Below are 19,859 nucleotides of genomic sequence, written 5' to 3'. Positions count from 1 at the left end.
TCTCTCTCTCTCTCTCTCTCTCTCTCTCTCTGTCTCTCTCTTTCTCTCTCTCTGTTCTGTTCCATTCCGTTCTTTCTCTATTGTTCTGTTTATGTATTGTCATCTTGTCCTGTTTAGCGCTGAGTTCTTAGCTATTATTACTACGATTATCCTGATATATAACGTAACCGGTCATAAACCAAGTAATAGTATGTTTGAGAATCGTGTCATTTTTTACGTAACAATATCCTGTCTGGTCTTGTGTTGTTTTTTGTGTTGCCAGGCTTGCACTTTTTTATGTACGTTGTGTATTTCATAAGCCCTTGTCGAATTTGTCTCTAGTGACTTTTTGCCCCCTAGCATCTTATACACGAACGCTGACTTTATTGCGCGCCTCTTGCGTCAAAAACATATATATTCTTGCGTTCCATTTTTTTGTTCAATTGTTCCTTTCCGTCGTTTGTCGATTATTAACCTAATAATATAAAATATACATCATCATATAACATTTATATTTATATTCATAATAGATATTTGTACACAAGCGGTGGAAGAGATCTGATAATCGTGGTATATAAAATAAAATCAAATGTAAAACGATGACGATGAAAATGAGAATGAGGAAAAAAAAAAAAAAAAAAAAAAAACAAGTTATAATGTATTGTTCCGAATCGACGGATCGGCAATAATTACGAAATCGGAACCGTTCAATACACAGCTTTATGATACATGATACGATATGATACGAAGGACCTGAACGACCAATCCCTCCCTTGTCCCTTGTCTACGTCTGTTATCACCTGTCTACAATGTGCCAATAACCCCGTTACACCAAAGCCCTGTGTCTGTCTTTAACCGATCCGTGCTATCTAACCCACCGAAAGTTATAATCTCATAACAGAACACGACAGAAACCCTCTTTTGGAGAAAAATCGATTCGTCCTTATCCGTCCGTGGTTCATGCTAAAGCCAGTAATAATTTCTCATAAATCAGAAGACTGCAAAAGATTTCTTTTCAATTTAATATTGGTGGATTAATTTCGTGAGTTAAATTTTTGAAAAGAGAAAGAAAATGAAAGAAAAAAAAGAGAAAATGAAATCATTTCTGATTTAAATTGTTCATTCATTATTATATTCTTGAACAGGAAACGAACGAAGTATCTAAAATAAATAATAAAGGAAAAAAAAGTTTTCCAAAATAATGAGAAGATGAAAAAAGAGAAGGCAGAAAAGAGGAAAGTCGTTTGATACGTTTGAATGTCGCGCGCGCGGGAGGAAAAGAAATATGGCGCGATAAAATAGAAAATAAACATCGTATCGCTGACAGAGCAATAAGAATGAAAAAAATCCAAGTAAAGAGAGACAGAATTCGGCATTGCGTCGCTGTATCGCGCTGATCTTTCTGTCGCGAGACCGTCCATATTTTTATTTTTTTTTTTTCTTTACTATTTTTCTTTGTTTTTCCGTTATTCAGTCTTGCATACGCGCTCGCCACCAGATGTCGGTGTGTTCGAGATTGATCTACATATATATATATATATATATAGATAAAAAATATATATATATATCCATTTCTCTCTTCTTTTCGATTTATTTTTTCAATTCGATTCGAATTGTTTTACGTTTCCTTTTATATACGATTCACTATGATTTCAGATTCTTTTTTTCTTTGTTTTCTTTTTTTTTTTTTTTTTTTTTTTTTTTTTTTTACCAGTAGTGACGACTGTGCCTGCCACCTTGCTATGCTCGTACTTGGAGGATCAGCACCCAGGTAATGTTTGATCCCCAAGTCGCCGAAGGAACGAGAACGGTGGCATGGTGCGCGTAGCCGGAATTATACACGGCTTTGATCGTTCTCCAGAACGACGACACGATCGTTTGTCCATTGGATATCGTCTGACTTTTAATTCTCATGGGGGAATATATGGATCCTCCAAGAACGAATCATGACCCCATACGCAATTCCTTAGGGACAAATGAATATATATATATATATACAAATATCAAATGCATCTATGCAGCTTGTTGTATGTGTTCTACCATACTTTGATATTTGATATTTGCTAAAATGATAAAGGAAAAATGTTTTTTTATTATGTAAGAATAATTTGAAATATGTATAACTTTGAATTATAACTCTGTTTCCTAATTTATTAGAACTTATTTCTTAATTAAGAAACTGACAAATATAGATATAAATATTTCAATATCTTTATGGTTTTATTCTATATATATAAAAAAGAATCTTTTCAGATGTGGAAATTTTATTAAATATATGATATTAGATATATTCGTTTCTTTATTTTCTTAATATTCTATAGATATAAGCAATATATTTTAAAAATAATTAAACACTGACGTTATGATATGATACACGATTTATATTTGTTATCGAATTTCAGGGAATATTTTTTATACTGTTTCTCGACAGCTATGCTTTATAAATCTTGTTTGTTGCGAGTAAATTGAACATGTCAAATATTAAGTTAGGTTGGCACATGGAACGCCGCGAATTTTTGAATTCATTTCAACTTTTAAATTATAATTCATATTGTTCAAATATAATTTGCAAAATAATATGTTTTCTCAATCTTTTATTTAAATTTTTATTTTCAACAAGTATATATAAGAAGATAATTAAAAATCAATATTTTCATATACAATATCTTTATTTGTAAACATATAATCCATTAAGCGGTATCTGATATAACAAGCTGCGTACATATGCTTGATACACGGCATATTTTCTATATATTATATTATTATTATCATCATCATCATTATTATTGTTATTATCTTACCTACCTACATCAATCTCATTATATTCAGCACTATACACAAATCGCTTAAAATATTCAGCTTCAACATACTCCAACTTTTATATACCGCAGATAATCCAAGCCCTAAAACTTATTACGTATAAATTTTTCATTGCCTTTATTAAGTATCTATTTATACATGATTATATATGCATGCAGTTCTATTTTCACGAAAATTTACCACCCACCTTTTATTTATTTATTATTATTATTACCTGCCTCAGGACGATCGTGTTCTTTTTTGCTCCCGAATTGACAATCTGCTCGATACTTTACAAAAAAATCAACTACCCACAATCAAGCCAAAAAAAATGAACAAAACCTTTAAAAGAATGCAACCATGATTAAATATCACGCAAATTGCAAGAAAGTGAATGTGACTGAAAGAAAATGTTCCGCGTCGTTGCCAATACGATACGCGACAACTAACCTAGTTGATCAAGAAACCGACTATGGCGACATCTGGCCCAGCGCGAACACATGGCGCCACGCATTGTTTCGTTTGTAAAATCAATTTGTATCGCTTCTAGATACGACCAAAACCATTAACTGCCCTTGTTCGAGTCAACGCGGCCGGTAAATGCCGACTCGAATGGAATTGCGGATTGTATTGGCAGCGATGTGAGAATATTGGATCGCATTGAACCGTTGACCGCGGAAGCTGATTTGATGGACAGAAACGATTGTTCACGCTCTCAAAGACTGTATCTTACGATACATGAATTGTACGATTAAAATTTTACTAAATTCGACAATTTTCTTTTTATTTAATTAATTTTTTACTCATATAATTTTTATCATTATTTAAAAATTTGTAGAATTTGTCGATATGTATTCTCTCACCCGATCTTTTTTCTCTTAAATAATTCGAAGTGATACGTAATTAAATTTTTTTTATTGTTAATTGTTATATCGATCATAATATGATTTGAAAGGATTTTAGATCAGCATTTCGCGGTTCAACGGATCAACGATACGATCCAATTTCAAAAGACTTCGATATATTTTTGATTTGTAACAGTCGAGTTGCGGTGATGCGAGGCCAAGTTGTAACCGAACAAGGAATTGGAATAGTAGGCATCAGGGTATCCGTGGACAGAGACCCCCGCTTTGGATTCACATTAACTAGAGCTGATGGATGGTGAGTTGATTTTATGATTTTACTGTATATCATTTTGAATATGATACGTGAATAAAAATAGAAACTATAGATGAAATTATCCTGATATACGTATATCCATTTAAAATGCGAATTTATTTTCTTTGATACAATCATAATCATAAACTGAAATAAATATCCTCTTTTTCTCTTAAGAAAACAAAAACGTGTACAAACACTCGTATCAATGATAAACACATAAACATATGGTGTGATATTAGTATTTGTCCTTGATGAATGTGTATGCCAGCTTGGACGCCCTTCGTAATAGGATCAAGGATGCATTGTAATGAAGGTTGTGGGAGATCTGGTAGGGGTGTGGGGAGATGATGAAACACCTATATCAAACAGGTATATAGTAATCCTGGCGAGGATAATCCTGAAACACGGAGCCGGAGGAGTTGGCCCTGTAAACCACATCAAAGCTCGAGCTAATGATGTCGAAAGCTTCCTAATTACTCCGTGCAAACCTGCGTGATTAGTCTGACCTATGTCTATCCCTTCTTCCCTCTTTTGTCGGATCACCAGCAAAATTTTACCATAATATACTGAATTGCAAACGTGAGAGAGAATATGCATATATTGGTATATAAGCTCACGATAACATTTCCGTTTCTATATATATATATATATATATATATTTCCTATTTTTGTTTCATTTTCATTCTCTATCTCTCTCTCTCTCGCATTCGTTTCACATAATCCCAAACGGAAGTTTGAGATAGAACTCTCTCGTTGTATTCACGGGTTAATGAATACGGGGCCATGATAGATTGGCAGTTATTGCGGCCAGATTCCCTGATAAATACGCGATTTGTCACTGTTTGATTGCGAATACGGCTTATATTGTATCCTATTCGTGAAACGGTTCCACGATTCATGTGTTTGTAACGCGACAAGAAACTTTCAAATCGGATTTCAAACATGTCCAGGCAAAAGTTTCTGGGGACTGGACCTTACGGCTTAGTTCAATTTGTCGCCTGTTGATGTCGCTACGTGACAAGAACGCACGATAAAATGAAAGAGAGAATTGTGAGGATGCGTAGGGAACTATTTATTGGAATGTTTCCTTGAAATTGAATAACGATGTATTTGTATAATTCGAATTTTTCGTAATTTTTTTAAATTTTAATTTAATAGGTGAGATTTTTCAATAGCGATAAAGAACATTTTGAAATTAATCTTTATGCAATATATAATTAAAAATATTAATGTCAATTTTTGAACACATTTATAAAAAATTTTATATCAAGAATCATAATTTTTTGCAATTGAAATTTTTAAATGATTAAGAAAATCAAATAAATACATATCTTTTATCGATTGACCGTAATTTATTATTACTATTATTATTAATTAATTATTAATTTATAATTTATTATAATATTGAAAACTATAATTTGAAATATATTTTCGTATTTTGACCAGGTTCGATGTGTTAGTGAACGGTGGTGGTGCGGTGACGCTTCAATTTCAACGTAGCCCCTTTAAACCCCTCACGAGGACGGTGTTCGTGCCATGGAATCAAATAGTGGTCCTGCCACCTGTAGTGATGACTCTCAACGAGGAAGACGAATCTCCTAAATCCAACCAACCACCCAGTCCAGCTGTTGGTAAGTACGAATTCTTTATTATTATTATTATCTTTTTTTAAGTTTTTTGTCTTTTTTCACATTTTATCGTGTTGCGAAATCAATTGAAATTAAAATAAACAATGGTCCAATATGTTTCACATTTAAAACATTGAATAACTATTTTGTTTTTCATTTTTCATTTTTTTTATTTTATTTTTTTATTTATTTTTTAATTTCTATTTTTTATTTTGGATAAAATATATGTTAATTGTTTATTGCTTCATCATTGTCTTTCAACATGCAAAGAGGAATTCATAAAGGACCCATTGCTGATCATGTGTGCCGTCTTTGTTCCGTCCTTAAGTGTTTTATGTTTTTAAGTTCCTTATCATTTATGGCATACAATATAATAGGCTTCCCAGGGATATCGATGGGACTATTTAGCGAGCACGGTCCATGCTTGGAGCATGATCACGAATTACTGAGGCCAATCATCGTCAGTACTTGGATGCCAGAGAAGGTGGGAGGTCTTCCGGGCAAAAGTTTGGTATTCGCCGAAAGTCAGGTATATATTTTTCTTTTTCATAAAATTTCTATTAATTTTTTATCATATCGAAACCATTATTGAAATTAAATTTCTGAATCTTTCTTTGTTTCTTTTTTCTTGCAGATCGTCCAAGAAAGCATTGCCATTCCAGGCTCGAATTTGCATTTGATGTATCAGAGTAGCCAGGCGGCCGGCTATTTATCGACTGTTAGAATGCAATTGACTGGACCGTTCATCCCAAAGTCACTGACACACGTGCACGTGCACGTTGAAATTGAGGGGTCATTGCACGCGAAGACCTATGAAGCAGACCCAAATTTGACGCACACGTTTGCTTGGAACAAGAGGAACGTTTACAAACAGAAGGTGTACGGTGTGGCACAGGCAAGGATCTCAATAGGCTATCAACACTCCACTTGTCCAGCGGTGATTTGGGAAACGCAGACAGCCATGTTGCAAGGTTTCGACGTCGATATTTCGGATATTGGAGGCTGGGGATTGGACATTCACCATCACTACAACTTCCACGAAGGAATACTTCAGAAAGGAGATGGTACCACTTTGCATTTCAAGCAGTATCCTCGCACGGTAAAAGTGGTGATGGGCACTGGACTGCAAAGAAGCTTGGTGTGTCAAGATTGCGATGGTTTGGCTAAAGACGTTAGGTTATTAACACCAGTGGCGCTCACTAGTGGCCCAGATGGAAGCATCTATGTTGGCGATTTCAATCTGGTACGCAGGATTACACCTGAAGGGGAAGTATACACTGTTTTGACACTAAGGTGAGTTAGAAGCCATATTGAAATATGGAATATAAAGATAGTTTATCTAATTATAAATGTTTTAGTTTGTACATATACATATAAATTTAGATTTCTGAATAATGAGAAACATATATTTTCAGTGCAACTCAAGTGGCTTATGCTTATTATCTCTGCGTTTCCCCTGCGGATGGCCATTTATACATCAGTGATCCTGAAAAACATCAAATATTGAGAGCTTTGTCTCTAAAAGATGTGGAACATCCCAGTATCAACATCGAGCCTATAGTTGGAAGTGGAGAAAGATGTATTCCTGGTGACGAAAGTCATTGTGGCGATGAAGGACCAGCTATTCGCGCCAAATTGGCTCATCCAAAAGGTACATTTTCATATAATTTAATAAACTAATTCCTTAACATTATATTATCACTGTTATTTACTTTGTATTAACAGGAATCGCCATTGCCGCCGATAAGACTATGTACATCGCCGATGGAAGAAATATACGCGCTGTAGATCCTCATGGAATTATTCACACATTAGTTGGACACCACGGACACCACAATCACTGGTCCCCAGCTCCATGCGTCGGTGCTATACCTGCTCATCAAGCCCAATTACAATGGCCAACTGGATTGACCTTAAGCCCTCTGGATGGATCTCTTCATTTCATCGATGACAGGCTCGTTTTGAAACTTACAAGCGATTTAAAAGTTCGCGTAGTAGCTGGAACGCCGCTCCATTGCACCAGTAACACCAATAGCAATGGAAACAGCAACGACAATGATCTAAAAAAAGTAAATTCGACGACAACCACGAGTCAAAAGAAGTCTGATGAAGTACTCGGTTCTGTACTTGCCGTTAGTTTCAGTCCAACTGGTGAACTGTACATAGCAGAAAGCGATTCACACAGAGTGAATTCTATCAAAATTGTAGATAGCTCTGGGAAAATGTCTCATTTTGCTGGACAGCAACAAGAAAGATTGCGTGGTCAGTGTGAATGTAATAATACTACTCCAAGCAGTAAAGATCTGGAAAGTTGCGCATGCACTGATGACACCAGTAGTACAGAAACTTTGTTGTCATCGAATGCCAAATTCACAGCCATTTCTGCTCTGGCTGTGTCACCAGATGGCGTCCTTCACGTGGCTGATCAAGGTAGTCTGCACATTTTAGCTCTGCAACCCTATCTTCCAAATCATGATGAAAGTGGGGAATTCCATATTCCTTTCCCACCATCGAACGAGGTATACGTATTCAATCGTTACGGTCAACACATCTCCACGAAGGATTTAACATCTGGCAAGACTCGTTATTCGTTCTTGTATAGCAAAAACACAAGCTTTGGAAAATTATCAACCGTGACGGATAGTGCTGGAAATAAGATTCAATTCTTGAGGGATTACAGCAGTGTGGTCAGTTCTATAGAGAATACACAAGATCATAAATCTGAATTAAAGATTTCCGCAGTTGGCTTCTTGGAAAAACTCTCTGAACGAGGAAGAGCTGAAATTGCACTTGCCTATGATGGTTCAACTGGATTACTGACAAGCAGATCAGGGGGTGGTGAAACGTACATCTACAATTATGATAACTTGGGTCGTGTTACTGATGTCATTCTACCTACTGGTGAAAAATTGAAGCTATTCTCTGATCTATCCGACGACGAAGGTCTACTGGTCAAAGTGTCAGCCCCTCTTCAAGCTTTGTCAAAGGGAGACAAGCAGAGGATCGTAGAATTTAAAATGAAAAATGAGAGATCAAAGATGTTAACGATTATCGATGGCACCAAAATCAAGAGAGCGATCGCTTTCACTAATAGCAGTTTAGAGGTTCTCCTTCCAGGTGGTGGTAGAGTGCTAAGCGCAGCTACTACAAAACATCCTCTTCTAGAGGCTGCATTACCAGTCGAGGCTGAAATGTTGCCAATGTGGAGTTATCAGTTGATGTCTCTTGGTGAATTAACCAACACTATGACAACCACGTACAACCTAGTCGGCGATGTTAGCCACTTTCAACAGACATTAAACAGAGAGATTTGGGTGAACGATACACGCGTTATTGGGGTAGAATTCGAACAAGCTTTCAGGCGAGAAACTTTCTACGATAAAGCTAGAAATCCACTGCTCACTGTTACCTTCGATCCTGCTGGCTTACCCCTGACTTGGCAACCGCATGAACAAGGTTACAATCTCACAATCACGTATGATAGATTCAATCGAATAGAAAGTTGGAAGTGGGGCCCATCCGATGAATCTTACGGATACGATCGCCATGGACAATTATCAGAGGTCACTAGTAGTCAGGATGGAACTAAACGATATACCTACAATGATTTCAATGTGTTATCCAACATTACTCTGGCCAGCGACAGACATTTCACTTTACAATATGACGATGATGGTGGACTACGTCACATCATCCTCCCATCAGGAACTAAACACTCGTTCTCGTGTCAAACTTCTCTAGGTTTTCTCAGAGTGACCTACACTCCACCGGGCAGCAGCAGAGCCTACCTCCAACACTACAGTCACGACGGAAACTTGTTACAAACTGTGTTCCCTGGTGACGGAGCTCGTATCGTGTACAGGTACCACACTTCAGGACAACTTGCTGAAGTCGTTCACGGTGATGGAAAGAGTGAAATTAGATATACAGAAAGCGGTTTGCCTTCGGAAGTGATTCATTCTGAAAAAGACGTAGAGTACAAATGGGATTATCAATATAGCGCCGGTCTATTGGTGGAAGAACGCATAGATTTCGGTGCAAAGACTGGACTTAGCAATGCAAAGTTTACGTTCGACTATGATTCAAACTTCAGATTGGTAAATGTTCAAGGTAGAATCGGTGGTCAGACTCTTCCAACTCACACTATAGCATACAGTCCCAAAACAGGTATGCTGGAACAAATTGGACAATTCAAAGTAACTAGACCTCAGCCCAACGAGACCACCGTGTTCGATGGAACTGCACTGTTCTCGAGAATTACGGATGACAGATTTTTAGAGACACAAGTGACATTGACAATTCATCAATTAGAGGTTTTCAGAATGGAATTTACACATGATACTCGTGGTCGTATTAATCAGACTAGGACTTATACACGCAACGTTGCTGTCAATACTTATACCAACGTGAAAAATTACACCTGGGATTGTGACGGCCAATTGACCGGGGTCGAAGCTCAAGAGCCATGGGGATTTAAATACGATGCGAATGGGAACATGTTGTCATTGACGTATCGTGGGAACACTATACCTATGGAATACAACAGTATGGATAGGATTGTGAAATTCGGTGAAGGATTGTATAAATATGACAACAGAGGTTTGGTGGTGCAAAATGCTAGAGAAGAAAGATTTAACTATAATGCTAAAGGGCTTTTGGTTCGTGCTACCAAACGTGGACGCTTTGATGTTCGTTATTATTACGATCATCTGGATCGTTTGGCTACGAGAAAGGATAATTATGGAAACGTCACTCAGTTCTTTTATAACAACCAAAAACGTCCTCACGAAGTAAGTCAAATTTACAGTCCAAGGGATGGAAAATTAATGTCGTTAGTGTACGACGATAGAGGACATTTGATTTATGCTCAAGTTTATCGGCACAAATATTATATCGCCACTGATCAGTGTGGAACTCCAATCATGATTTTCAGCCAATATGGCGAAGGTATCAGAGAAATTATGAGATCGCCTTATGGACATATTGTTTACGACTCGAATCCTTATTTATATCTGCCTGTTGATTTTTGCGGAGGTTTGCTAGATCAGGTGAATTAAATTTAATCATAATGACGTTGTTAATTATAATTTTGATTGGTATGTTCGTTTCTTTAAATTCTTTTTTTTTTTTTTAATTTAGGTAACGTCATTAGTGCATATGCCAAACGGTAAAGTTTATGATCCACTGATAGGTCAATGGATGTCTCCCTTGTGGGAAAATGTTCTCGATAGAGTAGACACACCAACACATCTGCATTTATATAGATTCAATGGGAATGATCCTATTGATGTTAGGCACACGGACCGACCAAATCAACCAACTGGTAAGTTTTATTAGCAAATAATTAAAATATCTTCGTTAAAAATAATAAATTACTAAATTAATTTACATTCATATTAATAATACTTATACGATTAACAAATTAACAATTAATTAAAATACGAATATCAATAAATACTATTTAATTTTATTTTATTTAAAATTTTATTTAAAATTTTTTGTTTAAAAAAAGTATAAGTATTTGACTATTTACTTATTGCATCTTATTTTCAGATCACATATCATGGATGTCGCTTCTTGGATACGATTTGAAGACTCTCGCACCTCAACTTTTCCCCGACGAACTGCCAGATAGCCTCGTCCCTCCAGCTTTGAGTCCAGGCACTTCCATATTTGGAAAGAAGAAAAGAACCAGGAACCTCGGTGTTCAATCGGGATTTCTAGCCTATATCGCACAAAGGCATTCCGGAGATGCCGTCAGTTTGTCAGCACCGCCTCGTTCAGCCCTTAAAAAGGACACCAGCGACTTGATACCCAGCCGTTTGGGTGCAGCCTCGGATCCTCCATTTGGAAAAGGAATTTTAGTATCGAGGACTGCGGATGGTCAAGCAGTAGTGTCCAGCGTGCCAACCGCGAACGCCATCTATGGCGATGTGTTCACATCGGTATTTAACCGTTCGTACTTTCTACCTTTCACGTTTGTGGTGCACAGTGCGCAACAGGACGCATTTTATTTCGTGAAGGAAGAAACGTGGCGAGCTAGTGAAGATCGTGGTCAGTTGAAACGTTTAGGTGGCCAAGTCAATACAACATTTCACGAAAACGAAAACGGAAGTGGAAGTAGTTCATTGATAGACGTGAAGATCCACGGCTCCAGTTATATTGTGAATTTGCGTTACGGCACGACTGCCGAGAAAGAGAAACAAAGACTGCTCCATCACGCCAAGGCGACAGCTATTCGCAAAGCCTGGCACAGGGAACGTGAGGCGCTAAAAGCCAACACGCCAACGGCTATCGAATGGATGGTGGCCGAGCAAGACGAGATTCTGAAATCTGGATCCGCGTCGAATTACGAGGGTGAATACATCCACGATGCACAGTTGTATCCAGAACTCGCGGAAGACCCGTACAACATCCGATTTACAAAGAAGGCTGTGGATCCGTCTAGCAAAAAACGGCGTAGGAGGAGAGGTGCCCCCACTTGTAAACTTTGGTGGTTGGACAAAATCTGCTAATCTCATTAGGTTACCGTTCTAAACCAGGGAGTCCTCCTCTCCCTAATACATTCTGTTCTGCCGGGAGAATTGTCCAATCGTTGAAGGAATTTCCAAACGAACGACTGAACGAATAAGAAGAGGTTGGAAAAAAAAAAGAAAGAAAGAAAGAAATAAGATTGAGCCGCAGCAAGTCGGCAGTCCTTCGTATGGAACACTACCGAACACTATCAAAAGAAACAAAAAAAAAAAAAAAAAAAAGTTTTATACCAAAGTCTATTTGTGTATTTCGAAGATGCCAAAAACATTTAACGTTATATCGATTATATATTGTATCGCGATTTAGGGTGTAGTGTGTAAGCATCTCGGAGAAAATTTTTGCCTCCGGCGCACGACCGTATTGCCATAACTCGCGACTCTTGCGGACTGATATAGTATATTATCATCGTCGGCCATATTAGGGAAATTCGTTATTAATTCGTTAGGAAGCCTTTCGTTCTTGCAACGGAGTTAGAAAGAAAACGACGGAAGAGGTCGTCACCATTTCGTTGTTTCCTTCTTCGCGAGATAAGAAAGACTTCCTTAACGAAGACGATCGTGGAATCGCGAATATTATGCGCGTTCACTATCGTTAACTCGAAACGAATCACTACGAATCGTTGGATGAGAGAAAAATGACGAAAAACGAAGGCAGAAAGCAGAAGGCCATTCGTCGTTCGAGCGAATCGAGTGAGAGAAACTAGTCAATATATAGCTTTACATTGACATATAAACTTTTTCCAATAAGATAAGCATACGAAGCGCGATCGTCGATTTATCACGCGAAGAAATAAACTTTGCGTATCCATCTATCTGTCTACACACGCGATACCTTAGTTGGTACTTAGGTAATGAAAAAAAAAATAAAATAAAATAAAATAGAAAAAATTAACGAAAAAGACGATTCTGTCGAGATAAGATACATACGACGAACATAACCTATGTACGGATCGCAAAATAAAAGTGGAAGGAACATGCGCACGTGTATTCTCGACAATGAATGGCCCTGTAAAATGCTGAGGAAAATCAAGTAAAAGAAGTCCGTCGCTATGCATAACGATTGATCAGCGTCCAAAGTGTCGATGAAACATTGCAAGAACGCGAGATAATGGCGAAGTAAGTGGTTCGATCGAGACAGGTGATTAACGTAACGCACGTTTCGAATCGATATTCCGAATTTAGATGGTCGATGGGGCAAAAAAAAAAGAAAAAAAAGAAAAAGGAGAAAATGGCGATGTGTTTAAGGTGTATTATAAAAGTGGTGCTTTTCCATGCAAAGAAAGAAATTAAATCGGTGCAACAATTCGACAATGAGCGTGACTAATTAAAAGAATGTCGATGTACACGACACACGATTCACACACACACGTACACTGCATAGCGTGGCTAAGGTATTTTTAACGATGGATGTATCCTACCCACTTCCCCTACTTAGCGCTAGCGACCATTTCCTCGAGAATTGATGTCGCGTCGCGTATGATTTGTTGTTCAAAAGGGAGAGAGAGAGAGAGAGAGAGAAAGAGAGAAAGAGAGAGAGAGAAAGAGAGAGAGAGAATTATCATCGTGAACGAATGATCAATAAAAATACAATAAAATAAAGATCTATCGTCGTTTCGTTTTCTGCAATTAGAATGAATTGAGCAGAAGGAAATGTCGGGAGTTCCAATTAATATCAGTCTGTTTAAATTATAATTGAAAATGAAAGAAAGTGTGAAAATGTGGAAAATGTGTGTGGGAGAGAAAGAGAAAGTGAGATAGACAGAGGATAAACTCCATTATCGGTAATAATACGTATACATGAGATATTATTGCATATTTGTGCTTGCTGGATACGAATAATGGAACGTTAACTATGTTTCTTCGCCGAGTACTAAGTGTGTATATCTAAATTTAATGCTCGACAGCATCGATCGATTTTATGTTGTATACTGAACGCCATATAGGTACATCTATGTAAAAATATTATTTAGCACCAATTTCCGCTAAAATCCTTACCTTTAAAACAATTGCCCTTGATTAGCAACTTACTGCCTGCTCCACATGTATAGCGTCCGAATTTATCTGAGCCCCGCCCTTTTTATCCCCACTCCGTCCTTTCTTAAGTCACGTGTCACGATTCTTTGTTCCGTTCCAACTGTATCTAAATCTTTTCCGCAGTTCTTTTTCTCGATCTCTTCGATCTTGCAATTTGTCCCAGTTTCTTTGAACATTTATCATCAAATATTTTATGGATATGGCTTTAGACGGCGCCGTTCTTAAAATGGATATAGATAGGACATTATCGTCTGAATAAATGAGAAAACGATTAAAAAAAACATTTTAAAAAAAAAATTTCCTTACACGCTGAATGTATAAACAAAGACAAAAAAAAAAAAAATACAAAATATATAAATATATAAAACAAAGAGAAAGAGAAAAAAGAAAAAAGAGATTATATAGGAAAGCTTCGTAACATATTTTTGACTCGAGCAAGTATTTAGAGCTGCATTGAAACACCAAAAATTCTTCAAACTCTGTGGTCCAAACGAGCTCTCGTGTCTTAATGAGATTAAAATTGAATATCTTCTTTCAATTTTCTTTTTTTTTTTTTCTATGCGTGTAATTTTTTAAATATGTTAAAAAAAATATTTTTGCGCGTTCGATATTGTACATAACCTATAATTACCGTTTTTTATATCTTCCTTCAATTTTCCTCCGACCATATAGCGGAAGGATCAATTATATTCACACGATAATGGACCCTGAGATAATTGGTGATCGAACTACAGCTTGTATTTTGTGGATTTTTAAAAATTCCACACTTGATCCTTGTCCCTACCCTTCCGATTCCCTCCACCCCAATTCATTCGTATAATCTATATATACCGTGTATAATCGTTGAATCGGCAATGGCGTTCAAAAAATTAACTATTTTTCAAAATGACTGAAGAAGTAGAAGTATCGAGTGTCAAATTATTAAAACGGATTAGGTCGACGCAAGTTGATCGGCGTTTCAAAAGGCGGATTCAACGTGCAGGGTCGCGAGAACTCAATTAAAAAACTGTTCGAGTATCTGAAATTAGTATCAAAAAAGTGAAAAAGAAAAAAAAAAGAAATATGAAATGAAATGAAAAAAAGAAAAAAAAAAAAAACAAGTGAACAGATTCGCTCTCTTAACTTCCGTGAAGTTTCGTCTCGTTTCACTAAAAAAGACTTTCTATAAGAGAAAAAAAGAAAAAAAAAAAAAAAAAAAAAAAAAACAAGTGAACAGATTCGCTCTCTTAACTTCCGTGAAGTTTCGTCTCGTTTCACTAAAAAAGACTTTCTATAAGAGAAAAAAAAAAAAAAAAAAAAAAAAAAAGAAAAGATAAATGAATATGTACTCCAAAGTTTTCGACTGCGGAGTTAACGCGCGAGCATATTTATAAATACGAGTATAAATATAAATATATAAATATACATATAAAAATATATATATATATATATATATAAATATAAATACTTCTGGAATTAACGGGGTAGAAAAAGCTCGAACGAAATATGATCGTCATCATTATTATTATTATCGCATTAATTATCACTACGATGCAAAGACAGAGATTGTAATGGGAAATGATCGCAAAATGTCTTTATTAAATAGTTATGGCCGAGCTAGCTGAATCCGTCGGACCACATGAGGTGTACTCGATTCTCACAAAGTGAACTTCGTCCTTGGATTATATTAAAAATGACGAAGTCAGGAAGAGTACAGAAATTTGAGTATATGAAATGATTTCATTCGAGAGAGAGAGAGAGAGAGAGAGAGAGAAGAATGAAAGAAAAATTGGAGAGAATGTATGCGTGAAAGAAACGTATGCGAGAAAGATGGAGAATGAATGCGCAATCAGTCATGCTACAGCTACTACGACCACTACCCTAAGTAGATTATGCTACTTCGCCGCTGATCTAATTGTTTACTGTCACGTGTTGCTGTAAACCTAAACTAACGATACGATATATTTTATTTATATAATCTAATCGACTGTATTTATTGTAAATAGTCACGATGTTTGCTATGATATAATATATCTGTAATTGGATGGAACTTGCCTGGAAATTGCGCCCACAGCCCTGTCCTCTGATCAATGTCTCTCTATACATGTACACACACATACCCAAACACATCAGGACCGGTGCATGTGTCTCAACACATGTACACGTAACACATATGCGGATACAGAAGTATGTAAGTAGGTATTATATGTATATGTATACAGTAATACCTGGTTAAACGTCCGTCAATCGAATTCATGAGGAATGGAATCTGTATCAATTTATTAAAATTTATTCCAGAGTTTATATAAAAAAATTATAAATTTCAAAAGAAATTTCAAATAATATGAAATAAATAATTACTTAATTATGTAAGTGATATAAGATAGAGTTTATTTTAATTATGTAATTTTAAATATTATATTGAAATACCTATTTATAAGAGAAGTAATGATGATATTGAATTCTTATATTCTTCAATTCATTTTTTCATTGCTTAGTCCAAAGAAATAAGTATTAAGCTGAAGAATTTAGATTTGATAATCTGTCGATAATCTGAGAAATTATTACTTTTTGCAATTTAATTAATAAAAAAGAATATAAAGAATATAATTTTTATGAAAAAAACAGGACAGTTATCCAGGGATTACTGTACATGGTTATGATAAGAGATAATTCGTGGGTTAAAAAAAATAAGAGGTGCAAAGCACACGTGCTGCTCGCGTAACCCATGACGATGGGAGAGACAAAGACAAAAGATATACTCTGTATCGCGTTCGACGAATTATTACGATGTCAATATTTCGCGTCGCATAATATAACGGCGAGATTATTCTCGTTATAACTTTGCCTACTGTTATTAATATTACGATCAATTTCGTGAATTTCGGTAAATTCGGCGTGCAATACAAAAAAAAAAAAAGCCCATTTTCGAGGATGAAAGCGAACGATGGTCAGACAATTTTTATAAACGTATTATATTCATCCGTATCGCGCGATGAAAAAAAATTTTTCAACGACTGCCATCTCGAACTGCCATCCATCGATCGATGGTTCCATTTATTAGAGAGAGACAAAGAAAGAAAAGAAATTTTTTTCGAAACAAATTCCGTTGTCGTACACGTGTGTCGCGAAAACCCAACCAGCATGTCCAGTAACAATTACAATATTACTATCATAAGTACAATATATTAAGTGTTTTCAGAAAATATATGATCTATATATGATAATAAAAGCGGGAAAACGTTTTATAGTTTGTTATTCTCTCATCTACAGTACATTGATCCTCGTTCACCTTCGTCTCATTCCGAATAAAATATAGTTTTGCGTGTGTTCTGATGTTTTTGATTTAGAACTTCAGTCTTCTTTCTTCATTTTAGCAAGTATACAGAGCGCGAGAAGAAAACTCATTAACTGAAATGAAAAGTCAATTGAATGTTTTTGAACTGTCTATATTCGCAATGAGGAATCGTTCGACTCACTGTAGTTATAAAAATCAACAGCACGGACATACTAATCGTGTGCATATGAGACTTGAGTAATAACACAGCGTTTTTCAGGCATCCTGATTTATAAGATACCGCTTCCGTCATTTGTAAACACTATAAACAATTTTTTTTTTTTGTAAATTTAATAAGAGAAAGAAAAGTAAAAATATCAAATTTTGTTTTAAGCTTAAAGTTGTTTAAAGTTAAATGATTCTTATCAAACAGTAAATAATATATTGATGTAAAAATTTGGACATGTGGATAACTATTACGCAAAATTCGTAATTCGTATATTAATATGGAAAGATTAATATTATAATTATTAGAAATGTTTCATGGCTGATACATGATATTTTATGTTAAAACGCATTAAGAGACATTCTACAATAAGTCAAGGGTATGTAAAGTCAATTCATATAATTCAAAAATATATAATTTATATTAATTTGTGGAAAAACAAAAAAATTTTTCAATAATTATTATCAATAATGATATAAGATAGTTTGAAGTTTATCTGACTACTTTTTATGACCTTTAATAATTAAGTATGATAAATCATTTAAGTTTTGCAAATATAGGAGGAAAATATATATTATTAGCACAATATTAAAAAATTTATTTGATTAAATATTTTCTTAATATCTTTCAATTTTAAAATCAATTGTATATATTACGGGTCATATTCATATCAGATATTTCATATGAAAATCAATATTAATGTATGTATTCAAGGAATTATTTATAAACAAAAAAAAATTACTTCTTCGATAGATCCAAGACAACAACTCTTCGGAATATCAACACGATATTTGGTCCAGTCCTTTGCGGATTTTATTCCACAACACTTTAACTAAAATATAATTTTTTTAAGAACTAATTTTTAAAACAAGAAAGCCCAGTTAAAATCTTTCAGAGACATCTTGAGGTAAGTATAAGAAACTGATCTTACATATCTGTGGGTATTGTCCCAAGCTTCTCTACTCAAGGATGAGGAATGATAGTTTTCGATGGCGGCGCTCATGTCGTCCTGAATTCTTTTGGTAATTTTTTCGAAAATCCAAAAACTCATTATGGCGCTGATAAATATAATGCATAGAAATATCGAATAACAAATACCATACTGTAATAAAATAACTCTTTAAGTCTCTTTTTTTAATTAAATAACATTTAATATATTAAATGTATCGGAAGGAAAGAACATATAACAAGCTTATAATTATTAATTTATTATCAAAACCTACAATGTTCAAAAATTTTCTTCTTCTTCGAAGTAAACCAAGAATTCCCAATAATGATACTAATGAAGCAATTAAACTTATAAATAATAATATTGTAATAAAAAAGTGTTGATCTATCAATCTTAACATTATTCTACTATCTGTGAAAATCCATGTAGAGGTTACAATGCCAACAATACCTGCAAGCTTTAATTAATTTATATAAAATTATGTGAGAATTATTTAAATAAATATATAAAAATCAATAAAAATATTCTCTCAAGGATATTTACTTTTACATAATCAATTCTATTCAAAAATTCTAAAAAATATTAAATTAAAATTATTGTAATAAACGATTTCTTAAAATTATATTTACGCAATTCATAAATTAAGTAAAAAAATATTTAATACAAATTCATTTATCAATATATTAAAAATTTACTATTAATTATATTATAATAATCTATTTACTTACAAATGTTACAATATTAATTATCAAAAAAGTCACTTGAATAAATCGTTGCAATAAGCCATTATGCGAAAATTTTTGAAAATGTGTTCCTAGAAAATGTGAATATTTATCGGTAGATCCAGTTACATTACTATCAGTGACGTCCTTATCATCATCCGTTTCTGTTTCATTTTCATTTTCATTATTTCTCTGGTCTGATGTACGGGAAAAAAATTTATTCCAGTTCATTGATACGGTATAATCAGAATGTAGTTAAAATAAGTGAATAAAAATTACTAAGAAATGATAACAATTTGTTATTTTAATTTGTTATTTAAATATTAAAATTAAAATTACATTTTAATATATTATTAATAAACTAAGTTACAATTATACTTAATCAAATTACATTATTGTATTTATATTACTATTTATTTTATGATATAATAAAATAATTTATTTTATGGATATTCTTTTTAATATTTATATATAAATGTATTATGTGCAATTTTATTTATTTCGAATATTTTTACTAGAATATTTAAAATTTTTTAATAGTTATTTTTTTTTAATAATAAATGTGATTTTTT

The 19,859-nt window shown here is 34.5% G+C and overlaps 3 protein-coding genes and 1 long non-coding RNA gene across 12 annotated transcripts in view; 2 read left to right on the top strand and 2 right to left on the bottom strand.

Annotated features, from left to right (window-relative positions):
• LOC102681021 (teneurin-a) overlaps nucleotides 1-15,172 on the top strand; it is a 401,303-nt gene extending 386,131 nt beyond the window's left edge. For 6 of the 7 annotated variants that reach the window (XM_006614782.2, XM_031510006.1, XM_006614781.2 and 3 more), the window contains 8 exons: nucleotides 3,820-3,939; nucleotides 5,386-5,570; nucleotides 5,945-6,096; nucleotides 6,202-6,860; nucleotides 6,983-7,218; nucleotides 7,293-10,615; nucleotides 10,707-10,890; nucleotides 11,121-15,172. In XM_006614782.2, the coding sequence (XP_006614845.1) occupies nucleotides 3,820-3,939; nucleotides 5,386-5,570; nucleotides 5,945-6,096; nucleotides 6,202-6,860; nucleotides 6,983-7,218; nucleotides 7,293-10,615; nucleotides 10,707-10,890; nucleotides 11,121-12,082 (5,821 nt within the window). In that variant the 3' untranslated portion in view covers nucleotides 12,083-15,172. The remainder of the gene's footprint in view (nucleotides 1-3,819; nucleotides 3,940-5,385; nucleotides 5,571-5,944; nucleotides 6,097-6,201; nucleotides 6,861-6,982; nucleotides 7,219-7,292; nucleotides 10,616-10,706; nucleotides 10,891-11,120) is intronic. The other variant, XM_006614780.2, reaches the window with a different exon arrangement.
• Nucleotides 2,780-3,382, bottom strand: LOC102680801. 2 transcript variants are annotated; one of them, XR_421657.2, is made up of 2 exons: nucleotides 2,987-3,382; nucleotides 2,780-2,888 (listed from the first exon to the last, which is right to left on the bottom strand). It is a non-coding gene; the product is annotated as an uncharacterized LOC102680801 (long non-coding RNA). The 2 variants fall into 2 exon arrangements; XR_421656.2 differs by having other exon boundaries at nucleotides 2,780-2,882.
• Nucleotides 15,173-17,279: 2,107 nt separating the features above from the next.
• Nucleotides 17,280-19,518, bottom strand: LOC102681592 (leukocyte surface antigen CD53-like). Its single transcript, XM_006614786.2, has 6 exons — nucleotides 19,294-19,518; nucleotides 18,840-19,022; nucleotides 18,548-18,718; nucleotides 18,359-18,448; nucleotides 17,593-17,712; nucleotides 17,280-17,524 (listed from the first exon to the last, which is right to left on the bottom strand). The coding sequence occupies exons 1-6, from the start codon at nucleotides 19,516-19,518 to the stop codon at nucleotides 17,468-17,470; spliced, it is 846 nt and encodes a 281-aa protein (XP_006614849.2). The 3' UTR covers nucleotides 17,280-17,467.
• LOC102681813 (DNA polymerase delta catalytic subunit) overlaps nucleotides 18,306-19,859 on the top strand; it is an 8,674-nt gene continuing 7,120 nt past the window's right edge. For both annotated transcript variants that reach the window (XM_031510011.1, XM_006614787.2), the window contains exon 1: nucleotides 18,306-18,317. The gene's annotated coding sequence lies outside the window, so the exon portion shown is untranslated. The remainder of the gene's footprint in view (nucleotides 18,318-19,859) is intronic.

This window comes from Apis dorsata, unplaced genomic scaffold (assembly GCF_000469605.1).
Source record: "Apis dorsata unplaced genomic scaffold, Apis dorsata 1.3 scaffold_197, whole genome shotgun sequence".
In the NCBI taxonomy this organism is placed as follows: domain Eukaryota; kingdom Metazoa; phylum Arthropoda; class Insecta; order Hymenoptera; family Apidae; genus Apis; species Apis dorsata.
The sequence above is the reverse complement of the archived record's forward strand: the minus strand, read 5'-3'. Positions and strand labels throughout refer to the sequence as shown.

Bases quoted from the DNA above. Each gene is read 5' to 3' on its own strand.
- LOC102681592 (XM_006614786.2), bottom strand. From the start codon at position 19,518: ATGAACTGGAATAAATTTTTTTCCCGTACATCAGACCAGAGAAATAAT. The intron at 17,713-18,358 runs GTAATTTTTTTT...AATTGTTTATAG, and splicing joins GTCTTGGATCTATCGAAGAA to TGTTTACAAATGACGGAAGC. The intron at 17,525-17,592 runs GTGAGTCGAACG...TTTTCATTTCAG, and splicing joins TGTTGATTTTTATAACTACA to TTAATGAGTTTTCTTCTCGC.